The sequence below is a fragment of the Jaculus jaculus genome, chromosome 3 (genome assembly GCF_020740685.1).
Source record: "Jaculus jaculus isolate mJacJac1 chromosome 3, mJacJac1.mat.Y.cur, whole genome shotgun sequence".
Taxonomy (NCBI): Eukaryota; Metazoa; Chordata; class Mammalia; order Rodentia; family Dipodidae; genus Jaculus; species Jaculus jaculus.
In genome coordinates this window covers 113,846,817-113,874,423 of record NC_059104.1, presented here as the reverse complement: position 1 = coordinate 113,874,423, position 27,607 = coordinate 113,846,817, and the positions used below count along the sequence as shown (strand labels likewise).

The 27,607-nt window shown below is 35.1% G+C and overlaps 1 protein-coding gene across 5 annotated transcripts in view; it reads left to right on the top strand.

Moving 5' to 3' along the window:
* The window catches only part of Dync2h1 (dynein cytoplasmic 2 heavy chain 1), a 277,230-nt gene that overhangs the window by 71,126 nt on the left and 178,497 nt on the right, over positions 1 to 27,607 (top strand). For 4 of the 5 annotated variants that reach the window (XM_004661895.3, XM_004661894.3, XR_006636108.1 and 1 more), the window contains exons 39-54: positions 2,695 to 2,902; positions 4,340 to 4,469; positions 8,122 to 8,277; positions 8,961 to 9,220; positions 10,128 to 10,374; positions 11,508 to 11,659; positions 12,317 to 12,461; positions 13,711 to 13,813; positions 14,325 to 14,492; positions 17,697 to 17,827; positions 19,724 to 19,972; positions 20,623 to 20,731; positions 21,625 to 21,738; positions 23,297 to 23,439; positions 23,921 to 24,005; positions 26,940 to 27,094. In XM_004661895.3, coding sequence (XP_004661952.2) covers positions 2,695 to 2,902; positions 4,340 to 4,469; positions 8,122 to 8,277; positions 8,961 to 9,220; positions 10,128 to 10,374; positions 11,508 to 11,659; positions 12,317 to 12,461; positions 13,711 to 13,813; positions 14,325 to 14,492; positions 17,697 to 17,827; positions 19,724 to 19,972; positions 20,623 to 20,731; positions 21,625 to 21,738; positions 23,297 to 23,439; positions 23,921 to 24,005; positions 26,940 to 27,094 — 2,555 coding nt within the window. The remainder of the gene's footprint in view (positions 1 to 2,694; positions 2,903 to 4,339; positions 4,470 to 8,121; positions 8,278 to 8,960; positions 9,221 to 10,127; positions 10,375 to 11,507; positions 11,660 to 12,316; positions 12,462 to 13,710; positions 13,814 to 14,324; positions 14,493 to 17,696; positions 17,828 to 19,723; positions 19,973 to 20,622; positions 20,732 to 21,624; positions 21,739 to 23,296; positions 23,440 to 23,920; positions 24,006 to 26,939; positions 27,095 to 27,607) is intronic. The other variant, XM_045144805.1, reaches the window with a different exon arrangement.

Below are 27,607 nucleotides of genomic sequence, written 5' to 3'. Positions count from 1 at the left end.
TATAAAGCCATTCTTACAACCATAAAGTACCTTCTAATGGTGCTCTTTTGATATTTTACTAAGCAATTTATGTTTTGTTGTTTATCTGAGACAGAATCTCAGTCTATAGTCTATTCTGGTCTGGGACTCAGGATCTTTCCACTTCAGCCTCCAGATTGTTTGGATTATAGGCATGTACCTCCACCAGCCATGGCTAGCTCATGCTATCATTTTCACTTACACGTTATACTGTACAACTTTTAGTATAATCAGAACTCAGAGCAACTTTATGAAATTGTAATTCATAACTGACTAAACTCAGATATAATCTTTAATAACTTAGTTGAAATAATACTTGTCACTTTAATCACTGTAAAAATCTATATTATTTATTTATTTGAGAGAGAGAGAAAGAGAAAGAGAAAAAGAAAAAGGGCATGGCAGGGCCTCCAGCCACTGCAGATGAACTCCAAATGTATCCACCACCTTGTGCGTTTGGCTTATGTGGGTCCTGAGGAAATGAACCCGAGTCCTTTGGCTTTGCATGCAAGTGCCTTAACCAGTAAGCCATCTCTCCAGCCCTCATGCCTTTAATTGTATATCTGAACACTACTGAAATATCAGTTTGTATGCATTTGTATGAATAATTTTGAAAATTAGCATGGTAAACAGACTCCTATCTATTCTTGACTTTTTTTTTCTATATTTATTTATTGATGAGGGAGAGAATGGGTTTGACATGACTTTTTGTCACTACAGTTGAGCTCTATATACATGTGCCATGTATGTGTCTGGCTTTTCACGGGTACTGGGGAATTAAACCTGGGCTGGCAGGCTTTTCAAGCAAGTGCCTTTAACTGAGCCATCTCCCCAGCCCTTGACTTTCTTTTATTATTATTATTATTAGATTTCTACATGGTGTATATACAGCCATGTTGGTACCATTATTAGCCTCCTCCATGTCCTTCCCCCTCTGCAGGGACCCTCCTTGTTGGGGAATGTGGGAAGTGCATTGTGGGATTACCTATCAGTTATTGGTAAGAGGCAATGTTCCTGTGCATTATGTCCCAACATGTGGCTCTAACAATCTTTACATCTCCTCTTCCACGAATTTCCCTGAGCCATGTTGGGTTTGTTTTAGGTCTGATTCAGTGATGAGGTCTTGGGAGTCTCTGTGTCTCTGGATATCTGGTTTGGTAGGAGTTGAGTGTTTTCTGTGTCTCCTTCACCCTTGTGCTGGTACCAGGTTCACCAAGAAATCACCACTCGTGCTTATTCCCCCAATTACTCTTTGGTTTCATCTGGGGCCCTGGTGGGGTGTGATGGGCTAATTCTGTCCTCAGGATCTGCTTCCATCTGAAAAAGAGGAGCAAATTCTCCAACAGAGTGTGATGTCAGTACCAGATAAATGGGATAACTATTATTATTTTAGAGACAATTTAATAAGTATAGGCCCTCTTGTAGCCTTGACTTATTTTTAAAAGAAGTTTTGTTCATAATTAAAATTAACTCCTTATTTTTTTAAACCAGGTCTTATTTAATTAATATTTTTTAAGGTAGTGTGTGGATATTGAGAACTAACATTGGAAGGGCTTATCAATGAATTTTCTGCATAATATCACATTAAGTGAAGATCAAATGCTACTTTATTTCTCACTCTTTTATTGATGACATTTTGCTCTTTGAATAAAGGTCTAAGTACAGTTTGTACCACTCTTATTTTGGAAAATGTAGATAAAATATGTTCTTAAAAAGCTTACATTCACTGTTTCACTCCTTTGAGGTCATTTTTTTTTTTTGATATATTTAGAAAATAATAGCAGTCAGTGTTTATTGCTTATTCAGTGTACTGAAAAACAAGTTTCCTATTTTTTCTAATGGAGAATGTACATAGCAGGCATATATACATACATACATACATACATATATATATATATATTATATACATATATTTATATGTACGTATATAAATATATATGTATGTATATATGTATAATATGTAATATATATGTATATATTCTCATGGCATAGGTAGAGTCTATTTTATAGGAATCTTGTGGGAATAGAAATGTCAATCTAAACACCAATTTTATTTTTATTTTTTAAACTTTTTATTAACAACTTCCATATATATACACAATACATTCTGATCATAATCCTTACCACAACATACTTTGTCACCTTCTGATAGTCTCTCTTCTGTTGTGATATCATCATTTTGATTTTTTTACACTTATAGAGTTCTTATGCATAGTGTCATCCAGTATGCGGTCATGAACGTATCTACTAGTTTGACACACCACTTATTTTTTTTATTATCTAAAAGCATTTATTTATTTATTAGCAGATTGTACTCTTTTATTTCCTCTCCCCTGTTCTCATTTTCCTGGGGCCCTCCTCTGTGGAGTTATGAGATTTACTTGGAAATACCACTTTTGGAAGGGACAGTATCAATTTTGTCGTGTTTATAGCTAAATAAGTAGCACATATATTATAATTGAGCTTTGTAAAGCAGGGTTGCCCGTAGGGTCCCCTAGCCTGTCTGTAGTTCACATTCAGATGGAAATATTCAGCTTGTTCATCTTTATTTTTTATGTTAAGATGGACTTAGTTCTAAATAATAAGAGATAGTTTGTTTCTTACATTTAGATATTACCATTGCACTGTGTGTGCACAGGCATTTAAAAAATCTCCACTCTTGTGTTTTGGAAATAGATGTTAGTTCATGGATAATCTGTGATGGTGATATTGACCCAGAATGGATAGAATCTCTCAATTCTGTTCTGGATGATAATCGACTGCTCACTATGCCCAGTGGAGAAAGGATTCAGTTTGGCCCAAATGTTAACTTTGTATTTGAAACTCATGATTTAAGTTGTGCCTCACCAGCCACAATATCTAGGATGGGAATGATATTTCTTAGGTAAGCTATAGATAATTTCTCTATGTATATATGTATGTACATATATACATGCATGCATAATACATAGAAGAATATACTTCAATTATTGTTTTAGTTTTATAGCTATGTAAAGTATGCATGGTATGAATTATGTATAAGTACTTGTCTTATTTATGATTAATTGTTTTTGGTTGTATTTTAATTTATTCAGAGACACATTTTATTTCTATTGAATTATTTCAGCAGTTTAGGTATATTACAGAATTCTAAATAATATAATTTTTAAAAGATGCTTAAAGAGAAAAATATAATAAGTAATAACTCATTTTAGATTTCATATCCATAGTCACATACCAAAGTATGGATATCTGTACCAATTTCATTTTCCAAAATGAGTAATAGTTTGACATAGATTAGGTAGTTTTATATTACCTTTTGAATTTATGTTTGTAAAGTACTTAATTATTCTATTCTGCTGTTTGAAATTATGTTTATAAAATGCTTGGCTCTTTTAGGACCATTTGAAGTTATTTTACATAGTGAATGAGAGCAACATAACTACTTTGGTTTAGAATATGTATTAAAATTACTTAGTTGCTTATTTCTCTGTTAATGTTGTAGAGAAACATTCATGTCAATTTAGTTATGAACTTCATTTGCATTAAAGTATTGCTTATTAAAGATAATATAATTTAGGTTTATAGTTTAGTACAACAATTACCTATAGTTTATCATTACTCAGTGTATATTATAGTCTTGTAAGTTGCAATATAAGTTTGTGAGTAAAATTTTACATGTTAACTGAGTATTTATTATGTATTTGGCATTATTTTAGGCTTTCAAGGAAAGACAGTAAGGAATGAGTAAAACTAACATTTAGGGAAGGACTTGTCATTTTGGGACATGCTGTGAAGTAGAGGAAATAAACAATAAAAGAATAAAAAGTTTTTATAGAACATAACTGAAATAAGTAGTAAGTAGAGTGCCATCAAATGAAAATCATCAGTTATTGCTGCAGAGGATTCCAAAAGTGTTGGTGAAGCAGTAATTTGTTACAAGAGGCATAATGATTATATATGATTTCATTGAAAACATAGCATAGAGTAACTCTATTAAGTTACATGTGTCTATCTTGGACCTCTTACATTTCATTCATTCCTTTGGCTGATTTTTTTTTGAGCATTTTCTATATAAATAGTTCAAATGGGAACTTTTAAATAGTAAGATGGAATTCTATTAATGTAACATATATATATATATATATATATATATATATATATATATATATATATATATGGAGAGAAAGAGAGAGAGAGAGAGAACCAAAGCTAACACTTGTGTGCAGAAAAAATTTGTGTATGAAATAATGCTTGTTGGATATGGATATCATTTACAATAAGCAGGTTTTTTTTTTTTTTCCTAAATAACTCATGTCATTTGCTTGTGTTGATCTTTTAGTGATGAAGAGACAGATGTTAATTCTCTGGTAAGATCATGGCTGAGGAATCAACCTGTGGAATATAGAAGCAGCCTTGAAGGTTGGATTGGTGATTACTTTACTAATGCTCTGCAGTGGGTTTTAAAGCAGGTAAGTTCATAGTTAACCCCTATTGTGAAACATGTGATTAAAAGACTGAGGTGTGGGGCTGGAGAGATGGTTTAGTAGTTTAGGCACTTATCTGCAAAACCTAATGACCAGAGTTTGGTTCCCCAGTATCCACATAAAACCAGATGCACAAAGTGGCACATGCATCTGGAGGTAGTTTGCAGTGGCTGGATTCCCTGGTGTACCTATTCTCTCTCTCTTTCTGTATCTGTCTGTCACTGTTTGCAAAAAAAAAAAAAAAAAAAAACAGAGTGATGTGTATATTTTGCTGCATTGTGGTCCAGCTCTGTTGGAACCTTTGTGTGGGGTGAGGGATAGATATCATTGTTTTCTCTATCATATCTTTTGGCATTTCTTTTCCTATCATGTTTTTAGTCTGAAAGAACTTTTTCCCTCTATGTCCTTCCTGGCTTACCTAAATTTTTTGAATATTGGAAATTCTTTTTCTCACTAGCTAAACTATCTTACTTTTAATAAATACCTACATGTGTATCATGTTACTTTATTAAGCTATTATTAATGTAGAAAAGTGATAGTAAGTTTTTTTTACAGTAGTGTTTGAAACGTTTGTTACTTAAAAATGAGTTGGATAGTATATGTCAGACATGATACTAGAGCAATTTTGAGAGGTGAAGATCACTAGGATTATTCATTTCCATAAGAGGAGATTTATCTCTTATAGGAAAATGCCACATAAACAGACCATCATAACACAACCTGGTAAATATAGAATATTGCTCTCTGAAACAGTTTAAAAATGAGATAATAATTTCTTTTGGTGTATGTGAGATGCGTGTTTGCATGTTCATGTGTAGGAATGCAGGTGGACACATGCACACCACATGTTTGGAGGTCATAGGGCAACTTTGGGTGTCAGTCTTTTCTGTTCATCTTTTTTGAAGCAGGGTCTCTTACTTGTCATCTCACAATAAGTATGCTGGGATTACAGTTGCTTGCTTTACAGTGTCTAGATTTTCTGTGGGTTTGGGGATCCAAACTCACACACTCACAGTTGTGTGTCAAACTCATTATCCACTGAGCCATATCCCCAGCCCTCACAGCTGATTTTTAATTTGAAGCATAAATAGAAGTCTAGCATGAAAAGACCATAAGGGGTTTTTGGATATACTACATGTTTTTTTTTCAAAAATTTAATTATTTTTCTGTTATTTAGTTTATGAAAAATTTAAACATATATAAAACAAGAAATATCAGTGGCTTCTTGAAAATATGACTGATTCTTGATCATAACTTGGTCTAGAAGTTGATACTTTGGTATTAAACAATAAACCAATGGAGAAATGGAGATGGTCCTATGGTTTTTTCAAATTTTTTACTTTGTAAAGATGAAAGTTGGAGGAATAGGATTTTGTGGTGAAATAGTACAAATGAAGTAGGTTTCCCCAGAGACCTCAGTGAAAGAACTGTTTTCTCTGTCACCCATCTGACTAAGTTATCTCTCCTACTTGCCCTTATAGCATTAAACAACAGCTACCAATAATATTGTTACTATCTGTTAGAATTCAAGTGGAAGAACCTTGAGACCAGGGACGTCTTAATTGTGTTCCTAGAACCATATATGTTATTAACAGAATAGTGACTAAGTTATAGCATCTGTGATTAGATCCTTGCTATCTACACTATCCTACCTTTTTGATAGTTATTTTATTAATGGAACATATTCAGAACCTTCCAGTGCTCATACACTGAGATCATCTATTTGTCTCCTTTTGGTATCTGTGTGAAAGCTAGAATGAGAATGTAATACTAGGTAGGATATATTTATGTCTATGAAGAGTTTTGATATGAAAACAAGGCAAGATTGGTAATTCATAGAGTACACACAAAAGATGCAGCTGGAAAACAACTGTTGATGTTTATAGCTTGTATGAGTTAGTTGCTTTTGTGTTACTCTGAGGAATTATCTGACAGAATTAAGTTAAAGGAGTCAAGATTTCTTTTGACTTATGTTTCAGTGTTAGTCCATGATAGCAAGGAAGACATAGCTGAGTTTGTGGAGCTTATGGCCGTGGTAGCATGTTGTTAAGGCTCTTTACACCATGGTTCCTCATGGTGTGGGCAGATAGGAAGCAGAGAAAACAGGCAAGAACCAGGTTGGTAGAACTCTCAATGGTCTGTCTTTAGTGACCTTTTTCTACCACTCAGACCTTACCTTTATGGGCTCAATGACCTTCAGACTAATTACACAAGCTGGAGATCAAGCACTTAAAACATGAGCCTGTGGAGTATTTTCAGATTTACACCCCAAAGGAGGTCAGGCCTCTGCTTTTGTTTCATTTTAAGATGTGTTTGTTTTCTTTGTTTGCCATTCTTAGATCCTGGGATAATGTCATCACGGATTCCCTAGTCAAGTGCTGGCATTTCATTTATAAGGAGAACTTTACTTTCTCCTATTTGCTCAGAAGATAATGTAGTCTAGAGGAAAATATGTTCTTTATCTCACATTCAAATCCTAGAACTCTTAGTGTGACCTAGTCAGCTTGATTTACTGTTCCTTTCCCTTCTTGCAGTTCTTCCCATTCATCTATTCCTCCATGATTCCCTTATTGTCTGAGGAGCACAATCTTTGAAAAATGCAGTCCTTACCAGGGCTGTGGTTCTGTGTCCTGGTCTGTCTTGACTTCTGTCACATAAACTGCTGATGCCTTGCTTTCTGCAAACGTATTTGTTTCAATTCTTTAGGTGTATTAGGTTTTCCTTTGCTGGGCCTTATTCTCTCCTTGGCCAGGTAGAGCTCAGTCTTCAGTTGTTAGCTTACCTGTCTTAGTTTTCCACAGGGCTTGGATCCTTTTGTGTGAGTTGAATCTTTCTTACTCCTCCACCCCGTATTCTGCTGTGCAGTTCTTTTAATAGCTTGTAACTTATCTCTCTGCTAGGCTAGAGTTCTGTGAAGACAAAGGGTATATTTTATCTACATTTAAAAAATAAATAGCACCATGTATGGATTGCAATGCATGATTGATTGGCTCTTGGTAAATATGTATTGAAAGAAAAATAATTATTTTTCATGTGAATTCCTGGGCAATTATCAGGTCCCAGAGGCCTACAGGTAAATCCATATGTGTGATCTAAGTCCAAAAGCTTTATTAAAATTATGTTAAAAATAAAGCAAAAAAAAAAAATAAAACAACTAAAATCCTGGTACCTTACTAAAAATTGTACCTGGGGCCTCACACATAGTAGGCAAGTGCCCTCCCAACTGTGCTGCATCCTTAGTCCTCTTAATTGTTTTTTATTTAAGTTCATAAACCTGCATTCTTAGCTTCTGCCATTTCCCGTAAAGCCATCAATCTAGCTTTCACCTCCAGATTCTTTATCAGAGAAATGAACAACTATATTTATATTAATTCTTACTTAAAATAATATGCATACATACATTCTTTAAGTTTAGGAAGTAAATTTACCATGTATTTGAAGATTCTAGCATATATAGCCAAAATATATAATTATGTTTTTATGACTTTTTTATTTTCAAAGTATATATGTAAAATGGTAAAATTTAAGATTTTGGTCAATGAGATTTTGGAAAAGACATATGAAATTTGTGTAGTTCCTTATTTCTTAGTTTAATACTTGTCTTTTATCTTTCTGTCCCATGAATTTTAATGAGCAGAATGACTATGTGGTAGAAACAAGTTTGGTTGGGACTGTGATGAATGGTTTGTCCCATTTGCATGGATGCAAAGATCATGACCAATTCATTATTAATCTTATAAGAGGACTGGGTGGAAATCTGAATATGAAATCACGCCTGGAATTTACCAAGGAGGTAATAAATAATTAAAGACTGCTTTCAGTCCCATTCTTAACATTTTTCTGACTCTTTACATATAGTGATGCCAACATTTAATATTTAAATTTAAATGTAAAAGCTCATTAAATTACATTTAATATTTAAATTTAAATGTTAAAACTCATTAAGTGGCAACAATTGGAGTAGACATTAATAGGATATGTTGGAAATGATAGACTTTAACATTCCTGTATTCTGTTATTTGTGATTTAGTATTCACAATAACTTAATTAAAAGTTTCCTATATTTTATATCTTGCTGTTTATGTCTACCAAATTTGTATCTTCATGTGTATTTTCATTTCATTTTATATGATAGAGAAACAAAATGTTACTTTATTAACTCATTTGTTTATAAGTGCGGTTAGTATACATAAACTGTACTTTTTCTTTTTCTTTTTTTTTTCTTTCTTTCATTTTTTTTGATGTAGGGACTTGCTATATAACCCAGGCTGATCTGGAATTCACTATGTAGTCTCAGGGTAGCCTCAAACTCATAGCAGTCCTTCTACCTTTGCCTCCTAAGTGCTAGGATTAAAGGTATATGCCACCACATCCAGCTTTATATAAACTTTTTTGAAATAAAATGATTTACTTTGAAGAATTTAAAAAGTTCTATACTTGTTGGAGCATGTAAAACTATAGCTTTTCCCTCTGCAGGTCTTTAATTGGGCACGAGAATCTCCTCCTGATTGTCACAGACCAATGGACATTTACTATGACTCAGAAAGAGGACAATTAGCACCGTATGTGCTGAAGAAGCCAGAATACTTGACTGCGGATGACTTCAGTAATGGCCATACTCTTCCAGTCATTCAGATTCCTGATATGCAACGAGGTCTTGATTATTTCAGACCTTGGTTAAATTCTGACACTAAGCAGCCGTTTATTCTCGTAGGACCAGAAGGATGTGGCAAAGGGTAAGAAAGCTGTCGGTGGAGGTATATACTGTGAATTTACATCCCTGCTCTTCTAGTGTCTGTAATTGAACAATTGAATACATTTGCTAGGCTCTCAAATTGCCATGTGCTTTAGTTGTAGAATTTAACAATTGAAGTTAGCTCTGTAGTTAAAAATAAAATTTAGGTTTATTGCAATCTTCCAATTTTAATTACCCACATTGTGCAGGTTCTATAAGTAAAGAAGTTATGAATTACTAGGTTTATATGTCTTTGGGAGAATTGTAATTTTAAAAATTCTATATGGGAGTTTTTCATTTTAACCTTGAAGAACTTCAAATTTATCTTTCCTTCAACTATGGGGAACAGTCTTGGTATATTTTCTTTGTACTTTGTATAAGTAAACTTTCTGTGAGAGCTGTGCTTTTTTACTTTTAATTTAATGTATTATTTTTTGGCTGATTAAAGTCCCAAGAATGCCTTAAAATACGCATTTTTTTTCTAGTCTAAAAGTTAGGAAGTTGGGCTGGAGAGATGGCTTAGCGGTTAAGTGCTGGCCTGTGAAGCCTAAGGACCCCGGTTCAAGGCTCGTTTCCCCAGGTCCCATGTTAGCCAGATGCACAAGGGGGCGCACGCGTCTGGAGTTCATTTGCAGTGGCTGGAAGCCCTGGCGCGCCCATTCTCTCTCTCCCTCTGTCTTTCTCTCTGAGTCTGTCGCTCTCAAATAAATAAATAAAAACTTAAAAAAAAAATTAAAAAAAAAAGTTAGGAAGTTACCTTGATAATTGTGAACCATATCCATGATAATTATTTACCTCTTTAAAGTCATCATTCTGTTTGGAAATTGAAATTTGTGAAGTAGTATACCCATATTGCATATAAGAAATACTTTGCATTTTGAAGGTCAGGTGTCACTCTTCTTTTGTAGGATGCTATTGAGATATGCCTTTTCTCAGCTGCGGTCCACTGAAATTGCTACAGTTCACTGTAGTGCACAAACTACTTCTCGACATCTCCTGCAGAAACTGAGCCAAACATGCATGCTAATCAGTACTAATACTGGTCGAGTATACAGACCAAAAGACTGTGAGAGACTTGTTTTGTATTTGAAAGATATCAATCTACCCAAGATGGATAAGTGGGGTACCAGCACTTTGATAGCTTTCCTTCAGCAGGTAAGATTTCTCACTTGATGTGTTTTCATAGAACAGGACAGTTTAGTTCTATTTCTTGTAGATACAAAATCATCTGCTTTCCTCTTGAAGCCAGTTTTATCTAGAAGGTATCATGGGCATTTATATTCCTGAAGTCCATCCATCTTGTTCTATATTTTGTTGTTTGATATTCCTCCTTAGAAGGCCAGGGAGAGCAAACTCCTTCCTCCTAAACCTATTACTTCACCCTCTTTCCCCTCCTACAACAAAGAGGATTTGAAGCTTGTGATGGGGAAAATTTTGCTTGTCACCTGACAGTGGTTGCACTTGCTCAGTCCTGCCCCCATTCTGGCTGCCCTGGCCTACTTGCCTCCCTCTTCAGCCTATGTAAAGATTCAAAACTACATTCTAATTCAGTATGTTTTTTTTTCCTTTATGTCATTAACATCATGTTAGAAACTCAAGGACTTACTACTATTTTATATAATATGTAAATGGAGACTATGACAAGGTGGTTATATAGAAAAACCTGGAATATTTTGTTATTTTTATTTTCCTTATGACACTTTTTCTGATTATTCCTAAGAGATTTATTTATTTATTTATTTTGTTTTTTTTCAAGGTAGGATCTCACTCTAGCTCAGGCTGACCTAGAATTCACTATGTAGTCTCAGGGTGGCCTCAAACTCATGATGATCCTCCTACCTCTGCCTGAGATTTATTTTTCATTGTTTGGTTTTTTTTGAGGTAGTGTCTCCCTCTAGTCCAAGCTGACCTGGAACTCATTATGTAGTATCAGGGTGGTCTTGAACTTATAGTGATCCTCATACCTCTGTCTCTCGAGTGCTGGGATTAAAGATATATGCCACCATACCCCACTTGCTAAGAGATTTACAATAGCATTTTGATTTTGATGTTTAATGAAGTAAAACCATTTTAAAGAGATTTATTCAGCTAACATTACTTGAATGCAGGTTTGTACAATATTATTCTCAGTAATATAAAGTTTTTAAATGTACTTCAGTCTTAACTTCTAGACTCAGATAAAGGATAATGATTGTATTTGGAAGTAATTGAAATGTTGGCAGCACTTTCATAGTATGAGTAGAAAAATATAGTGCAGCAGACATTCAGTATCATTTATTTTTATATAGGTATTGACATACCAAGGATTTTATGATGAAAATTTGGAATGGGTTGGTCTAGAGAATATTCAGATTGTAGCATCTATGTCAGCTGGAGGAAGACTGGGAAGACACAGGTTGACCACAAGGTTTACCTCTATCGTTCGCCTTTGTGCTGTAGAGTATGTATTGTAATTTAATTTATTTTCTATTCGTAGAGACATAATACATAATTACATTTTACTTAAGTTCTATAGTGGCACTACTTCAGAATGCAGAATATAAAAATGGTCAAATTCAAGCTGTGACATCGTTCCCTACCTTTTTCCACTAAACTGGCTGTTATTTAGGTTGATAAAGGATTTAATCCAAATATTTATTTATTTACTTATTTATTGGTTTTTCGAGGTAGGGTCTCACTCTAGACCAGGCTGACCTGGAATTCACTGTATAGTCTCAGGATGGCCTCAAACTCATGGTGATACTCCTACCTCTGCCTCCCAAGTGCTGGTATTAAAGGTGTGTGCCATTATGCCTGCTCACATTTTATTAAGAAATGTTTTTCTTTTGGTCTTTTCTAAAGATTAGTGGCTTTTCAAACATTTCTACTGGAATCCTCTTTAGTATTTGCAGGGATTGACAACATATATCCAGGTACTGAATTTGGTTTTACACGAAAGCAGGGACTGTGGACCTATCTCTAAGCCCAGGGTATCTTATCTCAGAGCAGCACAGTTTGAAAATGTATAATGTCTATCTTAGCATCCCAATAATAATGAAGATTGTTGATTTATTTGAGCTTTCTTCTTTCTTATACCCTTTATTTATTTATTTTTTAGTTATCCTGAAAGAGAACAATTGCAAACAATATATGGGGCTTACTTGGAAGCAGTTCTGCATAAAAATCTGAAGCATCATTCTATTTGGGGCTCATCATCAAAAATTTATCTCTTAGCAGGGTCTATGGTTCAGGTGTATGAACAGGTAAGGTTCACTGACATGGTAATTTCAGGTCTGTTGGTCTTACTCTGAAAGTAGGTCTGTCTTCAATCCCAACCTTTATTTTGATTATTATTATTATTTTTTTTGCTTGCCATAATTAGCATAATGTGGCAAATGGCACAGTAACAGTGGATTCAAGTTGCAGAGCACAAGAGCGCAGGGGTGAGAGTGAATCATTTAGTTGTGTATGATAGTTGTTAAGGAGGAAGTGAAATTTAATCTGAATTTAACAGTAACGAGTAGAAATTTACGGTGGTTAAAAATGAAAAGTTCTTCTACTTAAAGGGAATAGTATGTGCAGTTGTTTGTGAAGGTGCTTTTCCCAGTATTGGTGTAGACATAAGAAAGATAAAGTGTAAGTTTTTGGTGCTGACTAAGATGACAATAAGAGTAATACTGTGTCCACAGAGTGGGGGCTTCCAAGCTCTTTAAGGAGAGCCTCTGGTTTGTTCAGTGAATTCTCGAACCAAAATAGTTGTTTCTCATCATGAGAAATCTGCTAGAAAGTCATTTTCTTCCAGTCTGTGAGTGCCTTTGAATTGCAATCACTATTTTATAAAGTTTAAATTATCTTTTCTTCAATTTCTGCAGCAGGGATGTTTAAAGTTACTTTTTTCCCCCCCTCAACAAATAAGTTTTGGTAGGCTATTGAAACCTATGAACCATTTTTAGAATTGTATTTTAAAATGCATATGAGAGCTGGGGAGATGAATTATATGTTAAAGGTGCTTGCTTGCAAAGTCTGTTGTCTTAGATTTGATTCTCCAATACCCACCTAAGCCATATGTACAAAGTGGCAAATGTATCTAGAGTTTATTTGCAGTGACGAGGCCTTGAGAGAGGCCCCGGCAAACCCATCCTTATTCTCTGTCTCTTTTTCTCTGTTCTTCTCTGCTTGTCAATAAGTAAATAAAATATTTTAAAAACATGCAGTAGTGGACATGGTGGTTTATACTTGTAACCTCAGTGATAGGGAGGCTGACATGAGAGGGCTGGTAGACTGTGAGGCCAGCCTGGGCTACATAGTGAGTTCCTGGGCTACAGTCTAAGACCCAGTTTGAAAAAAATGTACAAGATGGAATATATGAAATAAATAAGAAACTCAGTTCTATTTGAAATAGGATTCTGACCAAAAGTAGAAATTTGTTTTCTTGAGTCTAGAGTGATGGAAAAAATTATTGAATGATGATGTATTTGAAAGTAGATGAGTTTTATTATATTTTCTTTCAAGGTGCGGGCCAAGTTCACGGTTGATGACTACAGTCACTATCTATTCACTCCTTGCATTCTTACCCAGTGGGTTCTTGGTTTATTCAGATATGATTTAGCAGGAGGTATGTATGTTTTACTAGTATGTTTGTGTGTCTCTGCTGTATGTTAATAATAGAAGATTGGAACAACAGTTACATTTTAAAAATTATGACAACTATAAAATTTAAACTTTCATTGTCATGTTTAAATATTATTAAAAGTATACTAATTTATTATATTTTTATTAAATTTGATGTTATATTTTCTTATTTTATTTATTCCAAAACCATTATGATTGCCATTATAAAACCTTAGGAAATATAAGTCATTGTACTTTGTAGCTAAACTGTAATTATTTTGCATTTTGAAAAATGTCTTAACAAACCACTTGAGGTAATAGTGTTTAATATAGCATTTAAGTAATCACAAAACATATCAACTTATCAAAGGAATGAATTTTAACTTTTTTCCATTTTTTCTATTTACCTGCTGCCAAAAAATATGGTATGTAGAGTTTCATTATTTATTTCTAATATGGACCATTTTAAAATAATTTTATGGCATTATAGTTACAGAAAAATTTCCCTTTTTTAGGATCCTCAAACCATCCTGTAGACTATGTTTTAGAAATTGTAGCCTATGAAGCACGACGCTTATTTCGTGACAAAATTGTTAGCGCAAAGGAACTTCACTTGTTCGACAGCATTTTAACATCCGTGTTGCAAGGAGACTGGGGCTCAGATATACTGGAGAATATGGCAGGTAATCAAGTAGAGTTGATGTGAAAACTTGAAAATTTCTTTACCTGTCTGATTATCATTCTATTTCCCATGTTATTTATAATGGTTTTGATGAATTCAATAGGAATTTTTCCATAAGGGAGACTTTCCAGTTACATTTGATAGAGTTTTGTGATTATATTCCAGAGAAAATATGAAACTAGTAGTTCTTTTCTTTTTTTTGTAATTTTCTTTAGAAAGGGAATTTAGACCTACTATCATCCATTTAGAATACAAAATTGTTGGACCTGAGTTATATTTACAGAAAAATTTAAATCTCTGTTTACATATGAAACTTAAAAGATCATTGAGAAATTTCTTATGTGTCTATAATGATCTAACACAATTGGCCTAACACAAATGGCCATTCTTTTCCTTGCCACTACACACAATATTATTAGCACAGAATGCCTTATATATTTTTATTACTAGCTTTATCTGGCTTCATGGAAAACAAAGCATAGCATGCAGTTAAATGGATGTTTTGAACCTGGAATTGTTAGTACTTAATAAACAATTTTCAAAACCACTGTGGTGGTAATGCATACAATAGAAAATCCTCACTGTGAGAGCACCTGTGATAAATGAAGGCCACAGCATGGAAATGTTTCCTATTAAATGCTTTTCAGGTTACAGAATGTGTTCATGCTTTCAAAGTATAAGGGGAGGCTTAAAAATATTTTAAATGGACTGGTGAGATAGCTCGGTGGGTACAATGCTTGTTTTGCAAGTATGTGGGCCTACTTTGGATACTCAGCACCCACATAAAATGCCAGGCATAGTGACATGATCTTGCATTCTCAGCACTGAGGAGATGGAGGCAGGCAGCTCCTTGTGAATTTCCATCAGTGAGAGACTTACTTGTGCATAGATTATCTCCTGTGAAGGTAGGAATCGTGCTTGTCTTATTTACCACTTATTTCATATGGAAAGTCCAATGCTTAGATACAAGTGCTGAATATACAAATATACAAATTTATGAATTGTAAGTCTATTGAACAATTGCCAATATTGTCTAGACTAGAGTTTGGGCAACTTTCCTAGAAATAAGCCATGAATGACATTGGAGCTATATAAAATGTTGATAATTTAATCCACAGAAAAAGCTTAGAGGGAAGTCTTTAGAAGTAAAAGAAAAGAAAGCTGATTCCAGTATATATCCATATAAACGGAATAAGCACAAAGCTGAAGTGGAGTGCTGGTGTGTGCCTTGTGTTTTTGGAGAACTGAGTATGTGACAAGGAAGATACTTGATGTCTCCCAAAGGATGGGGAAGTTTCAGTAGACTGGTGTCTAGATTTTCCTTGTAGGGTATGGTGAATATTGCTGTAAACTTAGGAAATTTGAGGCACTTTGCTTTCTAATTACAACTGTTAATTTTCCTTTATTTTAGAAACTAGTGCTCTTAACATCAGTAACTATATCTTTTTTAAGAAGTTTTTTTATGATTGTTTGCTCAGTTTTTCAAAATTATATTTATTTATTTATAATCAGAGAGAAAGATAGAGAAAGAGAGAGAGAAGAGACAAAAACAGAGAGAATGGGTACACTAGGGCCTCTAGGCACTGCAAGCAAACTCCAGAAGCATGTATCACTTTGTGCATCTGGCATACATGAGTACTAGAGAATTGAATATGGGTCCTTAGGCTTCACAGGTAAGTGCCTTAACTGCTAAGCCATCCCTGTGTCCCCTATTTGCTCAGATTTTTTTTTAAATTTATTTTTATCTATTTAATTGTGTGTGTGAGAGAGAGAGTGTGAGAGAGAAAGAGAGATTTATTTTTATTTATTTATTTGTATATGTATATAAGAGAAAGAGAGAGAGGGAGAGAGAGAGAGGTGGGGGGGGGGGAGGAAGGGAGAAGAGGGACACCAGAGCTTCTAGCCCCTGCAAATGAACTCCAGAGGGATATACCTCCTGTGCTTCTGGCTTACATGGGTACTGGGGAATTGAACCTGGGTCCTTAGGCATCACAGGCAAGTACCATAACTGCTATGTCATCCCTCTAGTCCCTATTTGCTCAGTTTTTTAAAAATTTATTTATTTATTTATTTATTTATTTATTTGAGAGGGAAAGAGAATAGGCGCACCAGAGCTTCCAGTTCCTCCAAATGAAATCCAGAGGCACGAACCACCTGTGGTTCTAGCTTACATGGGTGCGGAATCAAACCTAGGTCCTTTGGCTTTGCAGGCAAGTGCCTCTACCACGAAGCCATCTCTGTAGCCATTTTTCAGTTTTACATAAGTATTTTGTTTGCCTGTGTGTGTGTGGTGTATGTTTGTGTGTGTGAATATGCCTGTGTGTGCAGATGCATGTGCTTATGTGTGTGTATATTTGGTTGTCTTCTTCAGTTACTCTCCACCTTATTCTTTGAGACAGGTCTCTCACTGAGCCAAGAGCTTACTGATTGGGCTAGATAGCCACTAGAGATTCAGCCTTAGAGAGTCTCCCTTCTCCCCCTCCATGGTACTGGGATTACAAGTGTGTGTCACCATTCTCTGAATTTTATATGGGTACCGAGATTCCAAAGCACTTTACCCAGTGAGAAATCTCTTCATTCCCATATTTTTATTACTATTTCACTTATGTGTGTGTGTGGTATATGCATGTGTATGTCTCTATGCAATGCTCTGTGTGTTCTTCTGCTACAGAGTGCCTCTGTGGTATTCTGCTTCACTGTTCTCTGACCAACTCTTGTGGGGTCTGGAGATTCACACTCAGGCTGTCTCAGGTCCTCTCAGGACCTCATGCTTGTATAGGATACACACTTAACTGTTGAGCCATCTCTTCAGCCCAAGTTATTTTTCAATTATAAATTCTGTTTAGAGATTATGGCGACAGAAAATATAATTAATTGAGTAAATGATAGTTAGTGAGGGAAAGTGAGATGGAAGACACTTCATTTGGGAAGAAAGAAGTGGGGACATAATATAGGCAAGGGATTCACTCAGCTAGTTTTTTTTTTTGGCAGACTTTGATATATTACAGTTTGAAATGATTGTATCTTAACTGATTTTGCTGATCTTCTAAGTAACTATGTTAATTCATTTAATGTAATATACCATTTTATATTTATCTAATTTGTTTTATAAGGGGCAATTTATTTGGAATGATTAAAAATAATAAGTATTTATCTATTCTTTCGTTACTGAAATGCCTATAAAGCAAAAATATCTTTTCCACAGATAGTTTCTATGTTACATGGGGAGCTCGACATAATTCAGGAGCCAGGGCAGCCCCAGGACAACCGTTACCTCTACATGGAAAACCACTAGGCAAATTAAACTCTGTTGACCTCAAGGATGTTATAAAAAAGGTATTATATGAATCATGCATTTGAATAATAATAGTCACAGTTATTTAAAGTATTTACTGGAAACATTTTGAGTACATGGATGAGAGAAAAGATCATAAAAGAGACAAAACTAATTCTATTCTTTTAGAATTTTGTCCATCTGATTGATATAACTCGATGTATTATACAGATATATATAAAATTGCTAAAATACATTTTAGAATAAAATAGTTGTTACTGGTAATATTAATCACATTTAATATTAATTAGTATATAATCCTAGTATAGTGATTGTCAAACTTGAGTATCATAATCATATGTAATGCTCCATTATCACTTCTCTCAGAGTCACTAGGTGAGTTCCAGAGATCCCAAAGATTTTTGTTTATTTTTTGTTTATTCTTATTTATTTGTTTGAGAGTGACAGACAGAGAGAGAAAGAGAGAGAGAGAGAGAGAGAATGGGTGCACCAGGACCTCCTGCCACTGCAAATGAACTCCAGATGCATGTGCCACCTTGTGCATCTGTCTTATGTGGGTCCTGGGGAATCGAGCCTTGAACCAGGTTCCTTAAGCTTCACAGGCAGGTGCTTAACTGCTAAGCCATCTCTCCAGCCCAAGATCTCAAAGTTTTTTTTTTTTTTTAACAGTTTTTTATTATTCATTTGAGAGTGACAGACAGAGAGAAAGAGGCAGAGAGAGAGAGAGAGAGAGAATGGGTGCGCCAGGGCTTCCAGCCACTGCTAACAAACTCCAGATGCGTGCGCCCCCTTGTGCATCTGGCTAACGTGGGGAATCGAGCCTTGAACCGGGGTCCTTAGGCTTCATAGGCAAGTGCTTAACCACTAAGCCATCTCTCCAGCCTGATCCCAAAGATATTTTTTTAATTTTTTTTTTGTTGTTCATTTTTATTTATTTATTTGACAGCAACAGAGAGAGAAAGAGGCAGAGAGAGAGAGAGAGAGAGAGAGAGAGAGAGAGAGAGAGAATATGGACGTGCCAGGGCACTGCAGACGAACTCCAGACGAGTGTGCCTCCTTGTGCATCTAGCTAATGTGGGTCCTGGGGAATCAAGCCTTGAACCAGGGTCCTTAGGCTTCACAGGCAAGCGTTTAACCACTAAGCCATCTCTCCAGCCCCGATCCCAAAGTTTTAACAGGCTTCTCAAAGTTATTGTTGCTCCTGTCTATGGAGATTGAGTAGCACTGTTCAAGAGTTTCTTTTTCTCTCTCCCACCCTCCCTTTCTGTATCACTCACTCACTCACTCTTTCTCTCCATTCTTACCCTCCCTCCTTCTCTCTGTCCCCCTTCTCTTTTCTATCCTTGCTTTCTCCCAGTTTAGTTGTAATAACAAGAACAAACAATGTGACATATGATTGCTTTAAAAGTCTATTGAATGTTAATGTGGTCTTTATGTCTGGAAGAGTTTTCCTGCTCTTGTAAGCTGATTGATTTGCTTGGAATGGATAATTGTGAAGCTTGGCAATGTTAACAGATGTTTCACTGATTTGTAAAAAGAGGCAAAATTTGAGACTTGAAGGGTTTTTTTAGTATATATACATATACATATATATATACATGTATATATATCATTAATATATATCATATACATAATATATATAATCTATATATACACATAGAATATATATATATAATCAGTTGTAGTAATTAGTGGCCAACGGTAAGTGAATTTTGATTACTCTTGAACTTGTTTGACAACATAACAATTTTTTCATTAGGAATGTCTATAAAGCTTGATTATTAATGGAGGTAAAAAGTTGAGACTAAAATGGCATAAAAGCACTTTACTCCTTTTCTCGGAAGTATCAAAAGCATAGTAATTACAGTAGATAGCTAACATATTTACTGTATAACCAGGGATTAAGTTAATTACAAAGTATTCTTTGTTTTTTAAAGGGTCTTATTCATTATGGAAGAGACAACCAAAATTTAGATATTTTACTTTTCCAAGAAGTTCTGGAGTACATGTCTAGGATAGACCGAGTGCTGAGTTTCCCTGGAGGCTCACTTCTGTTAGCAGGGCGCAGTGGCGTAGGTCGCCGGACCATCACATCTTTAGTCAGTCACATGCATGGAGCAGTGCTGTTTTCCCCAAAGATTTCCAGAGGATATGAACTTAAGCAGTTTAAAAATGATCTCAAACATGTGAGTTACTGACAATATTTTGCTTTATTTGGTTTGAAGTCTTGTTGCTTATTATTCTAAATATTTTCTGTAGCTTTAAAATCTTTGTTTTGTGACATTCTTCAGTATACTTTTGATGATTATTTTCCCTATAAGTATTATGTTTTTATCTGTACATAGGAAGGAGATTCTTGTTAAGATTTCTACATTATAAGTACCTTGTATAGATGGACATAAGTGATGAACAAAATAATATGATTCCATCGGCATATGTGGATATATATTAAAAATGACTTCCAGTTTTTGCCTAATTGCTTTACATCTGAAGTAGACTTTCCTGCAAGTAGTATTTATTCATGAATTTGATTTGATTTCCAAAGCAAATAAATACTAAATAAGTAGGTGTAATGGTGAATGCTTATAATCCCAGCACTCAAAGTGCAGAAACAGGAGTATCTCTGCAAGTTCAAGATGAATCTGGTCTAACTACCAAGACCTTGTCTCAGAACAAACCAACCAACCAACTCCCAAATTACTAAATAAATTAATGCATGACATCATAAGACCTTTATATAGAGAGTAATTATTTTTGTTATTTCAGAGTACTGGGATGGCAGGGGTGTGGTGTCACATCCAGCCTATAACTAGTCCTCGTGTCTCTCATTCTGCAGGTGCTGCATCTGGCAGGCATTGAAGCCCAGCAGGTGGTTTTGCTTCTGGAGGACTATCAGTTTGTACATCCCACATTTTTGGAGATGATCAATAGCCTCTTGTCTTCAGGCAAGTGAATGGCTTCTATACGAAGAAACTTACTACTGTGACAATTGTATAAATATAATTAGCTTGTATAAAGTTTATTAGATTCATTTCTGATCTCAATCCACGTTGATTTGCTTCTTCTCATTGTGTTGTTGCACAGCAGGGCATGTCATATGGTCCCCTGATTTCTAGTACAGGTTTACTTGTTCATTCATTCATTCATTCACTTAGCAACATTTTGTGTTCTAGATACTTATTTAGGTAGGAATTCTCTATGGTTGAACATTGATAGTCATTTGGGCAGGAAGGGAAATAATTCACTCTGAATGAGGTGATGATAAACAGTGGCATGTTGTAAAGCATTTATAAACAAGAGTTCTATGCTCAGTAGATGGGGAAGGTACTTGGCCACAGCAGTCAGTACAGGTGTGCCTTGAAAGATAATCAGTAATGTAAGGGAAGTCAAGGGGCAGAGGAGGACTGCCTGTGTATATTCCAGGAAGTGCTGTATTGCATTTATGGAATATGGATGTTCATTGAAGCTAGAACATGGTGGGAAAAAGTTTGCAATGGTAGATGGATGGCTAGACTATGGATGCTCTTGAATAACTTGTTTGAATTTGAATTTTGTCAAATATTCATACATATACACATACATATATGTGTGTGTGTGTGTGTGTGTGTGTGTGTGTGTGTATACACACACACACACAGATAGATAGATAGATAGATAGATAGATAGATAGATAGATAGATAGATAAAGATTTGGAATTATGTGGACATAGAAGGGTTTGTGTAATGTTGGTAAAAATAAAAAAATTCAATGCAAGATTGAAAGGTACTACATATATAAAATATGATTTGAATGAATCTATCTTAGCCCAAATTTTAAAAATGTAATATTTCTCCATAGGTGAAGTTCCTGGATTGTATACTCTTGAAGAATTAGAGCCCTTGCTCTTGCCTCTTAAAGATCAAGCTTCACAGGATGGATTTTTTGGACAAGTCTTCAATTATTTCACTTACAGTAAGTAATATAGAACTCATCAGTGGATTTAAATTCTGATTCAAATGAAATAAATGCCACTTTTGTCTTATTTTCTCATTAGATTGCAAAGGTATCTTAAAGTATTTGGTGATTTATACTTTTTCCTTTTCTTTTTTTCTGGTGCTCTGAGAAAGCATAAGAAGCCTGGGATAAAAACACCTAAGGGGAATGATGAAATTGTAGTAATACTCTTGGAAATCTCAATCCTTTTCTTTTCTTATATGTTAGTATTAGTTCTACTTACTATCTCTTATCTTGAACCACTGAACTATTTATATTATGCTAGATACTGTGTTCTTTAAATTTAATTTTTATTTCATTTATTTATCTATTTATTTATTTATTTATTTTTATTTTATTTTATTTTTTTTTTGAGGTAGGGTTTTATTCTATCCCAAGCTGACAAGGCACTCATTTTGTAGTTTGAGGCTGGTCTCAAACTCACAATTGATCTACCTACCTCAAGTGCTGGGATTGAAGGCATGGGCCACCATGCCCAGCTATTTTATTTTGTATATATTATAACAAATTATACACTTTTATGCCCTCATCCCATCTCCTATTACCCTGGGGGTCATCCTGAGTGATGTTATGGTATTCACTGTGGGGTCACGAAGGCCTTAGTCAGTCCCTGTGGGGTAGCAGAGAACCATGTCTCAGGGTATTCCTACCCACATTGTAGCTCTTACAATGTTACCTGCAATATTCACTGAGCCATGGCAGGCTTGTTGGCAGACTGATTTGGTGCTGAGTTTTCTGTAGTCTCTGGCTTTTTGCCTTGATAGGTTTTGATTGCTCATTGTATCTGTCATCATCACCCTGAAACTAGTTGTCAGGCTAGCAGTAAGAGCAGTACTCATGTCGCCATTTCCTCTGCAGTTTCCCCTGGGCCTTGGCAGATATGGTACAGGTGGCATGTGTCATGGTGGATAGTCAACTCTCTTCTTGTCTTACCAATGAATGTTGGTTCTCCTCTGTTTTCTGTGCCATTTCTGCTGGTTCTCTCCCAGACAGGAACCCTAGAATGGTATCTAGCCCTCGCATCCACCTCTGGCTGTCAGTCCTGTTTCCCAATGGTACTCAGTCCTGCTTCCCTCTGACCTTGCAGTGGTTTGTTCTCTCTCAGCCAGGCGCTCTGGAATAACATCCAGCCCTGGTGCAGAACCTTGGTCCTAAGTGTTATTAAGTTATTTAAAATTTGAATTAACCTTTTATTTTTATAGAAGTACTTTTATGAGCACTAAGACATGAAATAAAGTAGAAATAAATTTTAAAAGCCAGAAATCATATACCACCCAAACATTCCTGTATTTATATTCTTGATGACATCCTTCTTAGCATGATACAAACATACATGTTTACAAGTACATTTTAAGTAGTATAAAAATTGTACCATACTCTACAGTGTGCTCTTTGTCATAGCTACTTCTGCTACCCTATTTCAGAAAATTTTAATCTCAGGAAAGCAGACCATTTATAGATATCTAAATTCTGCTATTGCAATTTTCCAGGATTGTAATTTTTATATACTTTTTAGGAATTCAACAAAACTTACATATTGTATTGATTATGGATTCAGCAAACTTAAACTTCATAATAAACTGTGAGAGCAATCCAGCTTTCTATAAGAAATGTCAGGTGCTGTGGATGGAGGGGTGGTCAGATAGTAGTATGAAGAAGGTAAGTCAAAACTATCTAATAATATCTCCTAATAATTGTTATGGTTTATCTCTTTGTAGAAAGAAGAAAAGTTATTTCTATTCCCCATTACCCATGTAAAAATTATTGCTCACGTTTTTGTGCTAATGATTTTAATGTTTAATTTTGGATTTATTTGAACTTTTTTTCTCTCTCTTTTTTTTTTTTTTTTTTTGAGGTAGGGTCTCACTCTAGCCCAGGATGACCTGTAATTCACTAAGTAGTCTCAGGGTGGCCTTGAACTCATGGTGATCCTCCTAACTCCCTAGTGCTGGGATTAAAAGTGTGCACCACCATGCGTGGCTCAACTTGAGCTTTTTTATACAGATTTGAGTTTTCATTTTTTTTCCTTTGTTGATACTTGGCATTGAGACCAATGTCTTGGACCTACCATGTTAGGCAAATAACTGCTACAGAACCCACCCCTGATTTGAGTTTTAAAATACTATTCTGTATGTTTTAGATACCAGAAATGTTATTCAGTGAAATAGATGGTGAAGAAAAATCCAGTGATAGAAAAAGAAAAGAAGACATGAAAAAAATTTCAGGTAATGTTTTGATTGAATTTATTTTGCCTGATTTTTACTTATGAAATATTTGACATTTTCTGATGTTTTGAATGATTGTGAATTTGAATAATGGTAACTGTACCACTGTCACATTTTTATGCAAATTAAAATTTGAAGACCTCTTTATTTCTCTGCCATTTTGTGCTGGTTTTCTTTTTCACAGATAGGCACCCTGAAATGGAATCTAGCCCAATGCTATTTAATATAGAACCCAAGAGACTATGTATGCTATGAAGTTAATAAACTTGGAGTTATTTTTCTTACCTACTGAAATAATTGTCTTTAATACATTGTTGAAGGCTTTTGGTCATTGCAGCCTATACTTTCCATATCAGCTCATCACTGAGATATGTCATGTAATTCCATTAAAAAATCCACACATGTGGTGGAGAGATTGCTTAATGGTTAAGGTGCTTTCTAGCAAAGCCAAAGGACCTAGGCTTGATTCCCCAGTACCCATGTAAAGCCAGATGCCCAAGGAGGCATATGTGTCTGGAGTTCGTTGCAGTGCCTAGAAGCCCTGGCACAACCTTTCTCTCTCTCTCTCTGCCTCCCTGTCCATCATGTGTGTGTGTGTGTGTGTGTGTGTGTGTGTGTGTGTATGTGTAAAAATAAAATCTCACAGTTTCATGATATTCTATAAGTCTAGACCTAACATTTTTTCAACTATGGTATTTACATTATTTTTCCCAACTCTAACCATAAATGGGTTTAATTTTTTTTATACCTTAGGGTATTTATTCTTTAGATTAGATGTAATCACCTAATCATGGGAAATTTATTCTACTCATTTGCCTACTAGGTACAGGACTATATACTAGACATGCCTTAGCAGCCCATAGGTTACTGAAAATAAGAATGATGTTGTATATAAATGGAAATTTCTTACATGGTAAGATAAGTGATTATAAGTCCAAATGAAGTATGCTGTAAAGTAAAGGTTTGTCTGGCAATAATTATAGGAAGTGTTTTCCAAATAGTTTGAAAAGGCATTTTGGTTAGAGCGAATAGCATAAGGAGAAGTAATATGGGCATTTTGATGGAACTCTGTAAGTCTAAAGGTCTGAGACATAGGTTCAATAATTGTACAATACTAGAGGATGAGAAAAAGAGTAGGGTCAAATAAAGAAGAGCCTTCCATGTTCTATGGAGATTAGATTCCAAATTGTGAGTAGTGACCGGAGGGCTTTGAGAGGCTTTAATAGGGATGTAACTACGGTCTCATTATAGAAACAGTCTCTTGATCCAGTCCTTTTTCTGGATATTGAAAGTAGATTGGTACAAGGAGAAACTGAAGCAGTTAGACCACTTTAGAAGTCCATTTTTATAGCCTAAGAGAGAGGTGGTAAAGGCCTGGATAAAGGAAAGATGGAGTTGGAGGAAATGGGTGTCTATGTTGACTAGATTGTGTAAGACCTATGGCATACAAGGAAGGAGTCAAGGATGTCTCACTGGCTGCAGGCTTGGAAAAACCATTAGAAGTTTTTTTTTTTTTTTCACGATAGTAGGGAATATCCAGGGAAAATGAGTCAGTAGGGTTAGTGTGTTTGATAAGGAGAAATTAAGTTTAGTGTGAATTTACTCCTAACTTTTTGGCTTTAGATTTCTTTTCTCTATCAAACAGAAGTGGTTTAGTTTTATTGTTCTGGAATCTTTATTTTTCCCCCAGTTTTTTGAGGTAGGGTCTCATTGTAGCCCAGGCTATGTAGTTTCACTATGTAGTCTCAGTGTGGTCTTGAACTCGCTGCCATCCTCCTATCTCTGCCTCCCAAGTGCTGGGATTAAAGGTGTGTGCCCTTATGCCTATCTTTTTTTTTTTTTTTAAAAACCTATCTTATTTATTTGATAGAGAGAGAGAGGGAGAGAATGGGCACGCCAGGGCCTCCAACCACTGCAAACCCCAGATGCATGTGCCCCCCTTGTGTATCTGGTTTACGTGGGTCTTGGAGAATTGAACCTGGATCCTTTGGCTTTACAGGGAAACACCTTAACGACTAAGTCATCTCTTCAGCCCTGGAATCTTTTTTTTTTTTTTTTACTTTGAATATTTTTGTTTTATTTTTTATTTTTTCTCAATTTTTATTAACATTTTCCATGATTATAAAAAATATCTCATGGTAATATCCTCCCTCCCCTACCCCCCACTTTCCCCTTTGAAATTCCATTATCCATCATATCCCCTCCCCATCTCAATCATTCTACTTACATATATACAATACCAACCTATTAAGTACCCTCCTCCCTTCCTTTCTCTTCCCTTTATATCTCCTATTTAACTGACTGGCCTCTGCTACTGAGATTTTTCCTTCTCACGCAGAAGCCCAATCATCTGTAGCTAGGATCCACATATGAGGGAGAACATGTGGTGCTTGGCTTTCTGGGCCTGGGTTACCTCACTCCTGGAATCCTTTTTTTAAAGGATCTTTCCCTGTGTTGACTTTGTAAACATGTTTATCAAGCAGTTCCAGTTATTATATATGTTATGATAGCAGGTAGATTTCTCTTACAGCATTAACATTGTTCAGAGGATGTAAACAAAAGTGGAACGATAGAGGTCACTGAAACCACATAGTTCAAAATTCTTAAGAAATATAGGAAGCCAGGCATAATGGCACATACATTTAATCCCAGCACCAGGGAGGCAGAGGTAGGAGGATCTCAGGGAGTTCAAGGCCAGCATGGAGCTTCATAGTGAATTTCAGGTCAGGCTGGGCTATAATGAGACCCTATCTAAAAAACAAAATCCAAAAACAAACCAAAAGAAACCTAGGAGCTATGAAAATCTCTATATGTCTATACATATTTAAGAAAAGATGTCATATTTATAATCTTATAAGAAGTATATAGCATGAAATAATAAAGTTAAGATAATTTTACATAATTACTATTGTGTCATTTTTTTTCTTTCTCTAGTTGACCCTGACTTTTTAAAATCATTTTTATTAATCCACGAGTCTTGTAAAGCATATGGTGCTACACCAAGCAGATATATGACTTTTCTGCATGTGTATTCAGCCATTAGTAGCAGCAAGAAGAAGGAATTACTAAAAAGACAAAGTCATTTGCAGGTATATCATTGATTTAGAATTATCTTATCTTTATTGTTTAATTATTTAGTTATCTTCTCTTGAGTGGTTTTATTGCATAAAGGGAATGATACTATGTAAATCAGGGTTCTTTCTTGCCAATGGGATATGTTTAGTATAAATAAGCATTGTATAAAAAAATCCTTGGAAACCATTGTACTTCAGTACTGTACTACTCACTGGATGATAATAATGGATTTTTAGTTCTTTCCTCATAGTTATTCCTTCCCTTTAGGGATAATATTTAATGCTTTTGAAAGTTGGGTTGTTGATTTTTGGAGGATAATTACCTGATGTAGTGTTCAGTATTAATTTAGGTTAATTACTTAAACTTGCCGAGCAGTTTTCTTGGGTCAGTTGTATGTAAGTGTATTAGATGAAATTCTGTGTGAAAAACCTAGGTTGATACTTGTCTTCTGTGTTTACATTCTCATCAAATATTGGTTACATTATTTATTCCCCATGACACTCTTCAAATCAGATTGGTAGGTAACA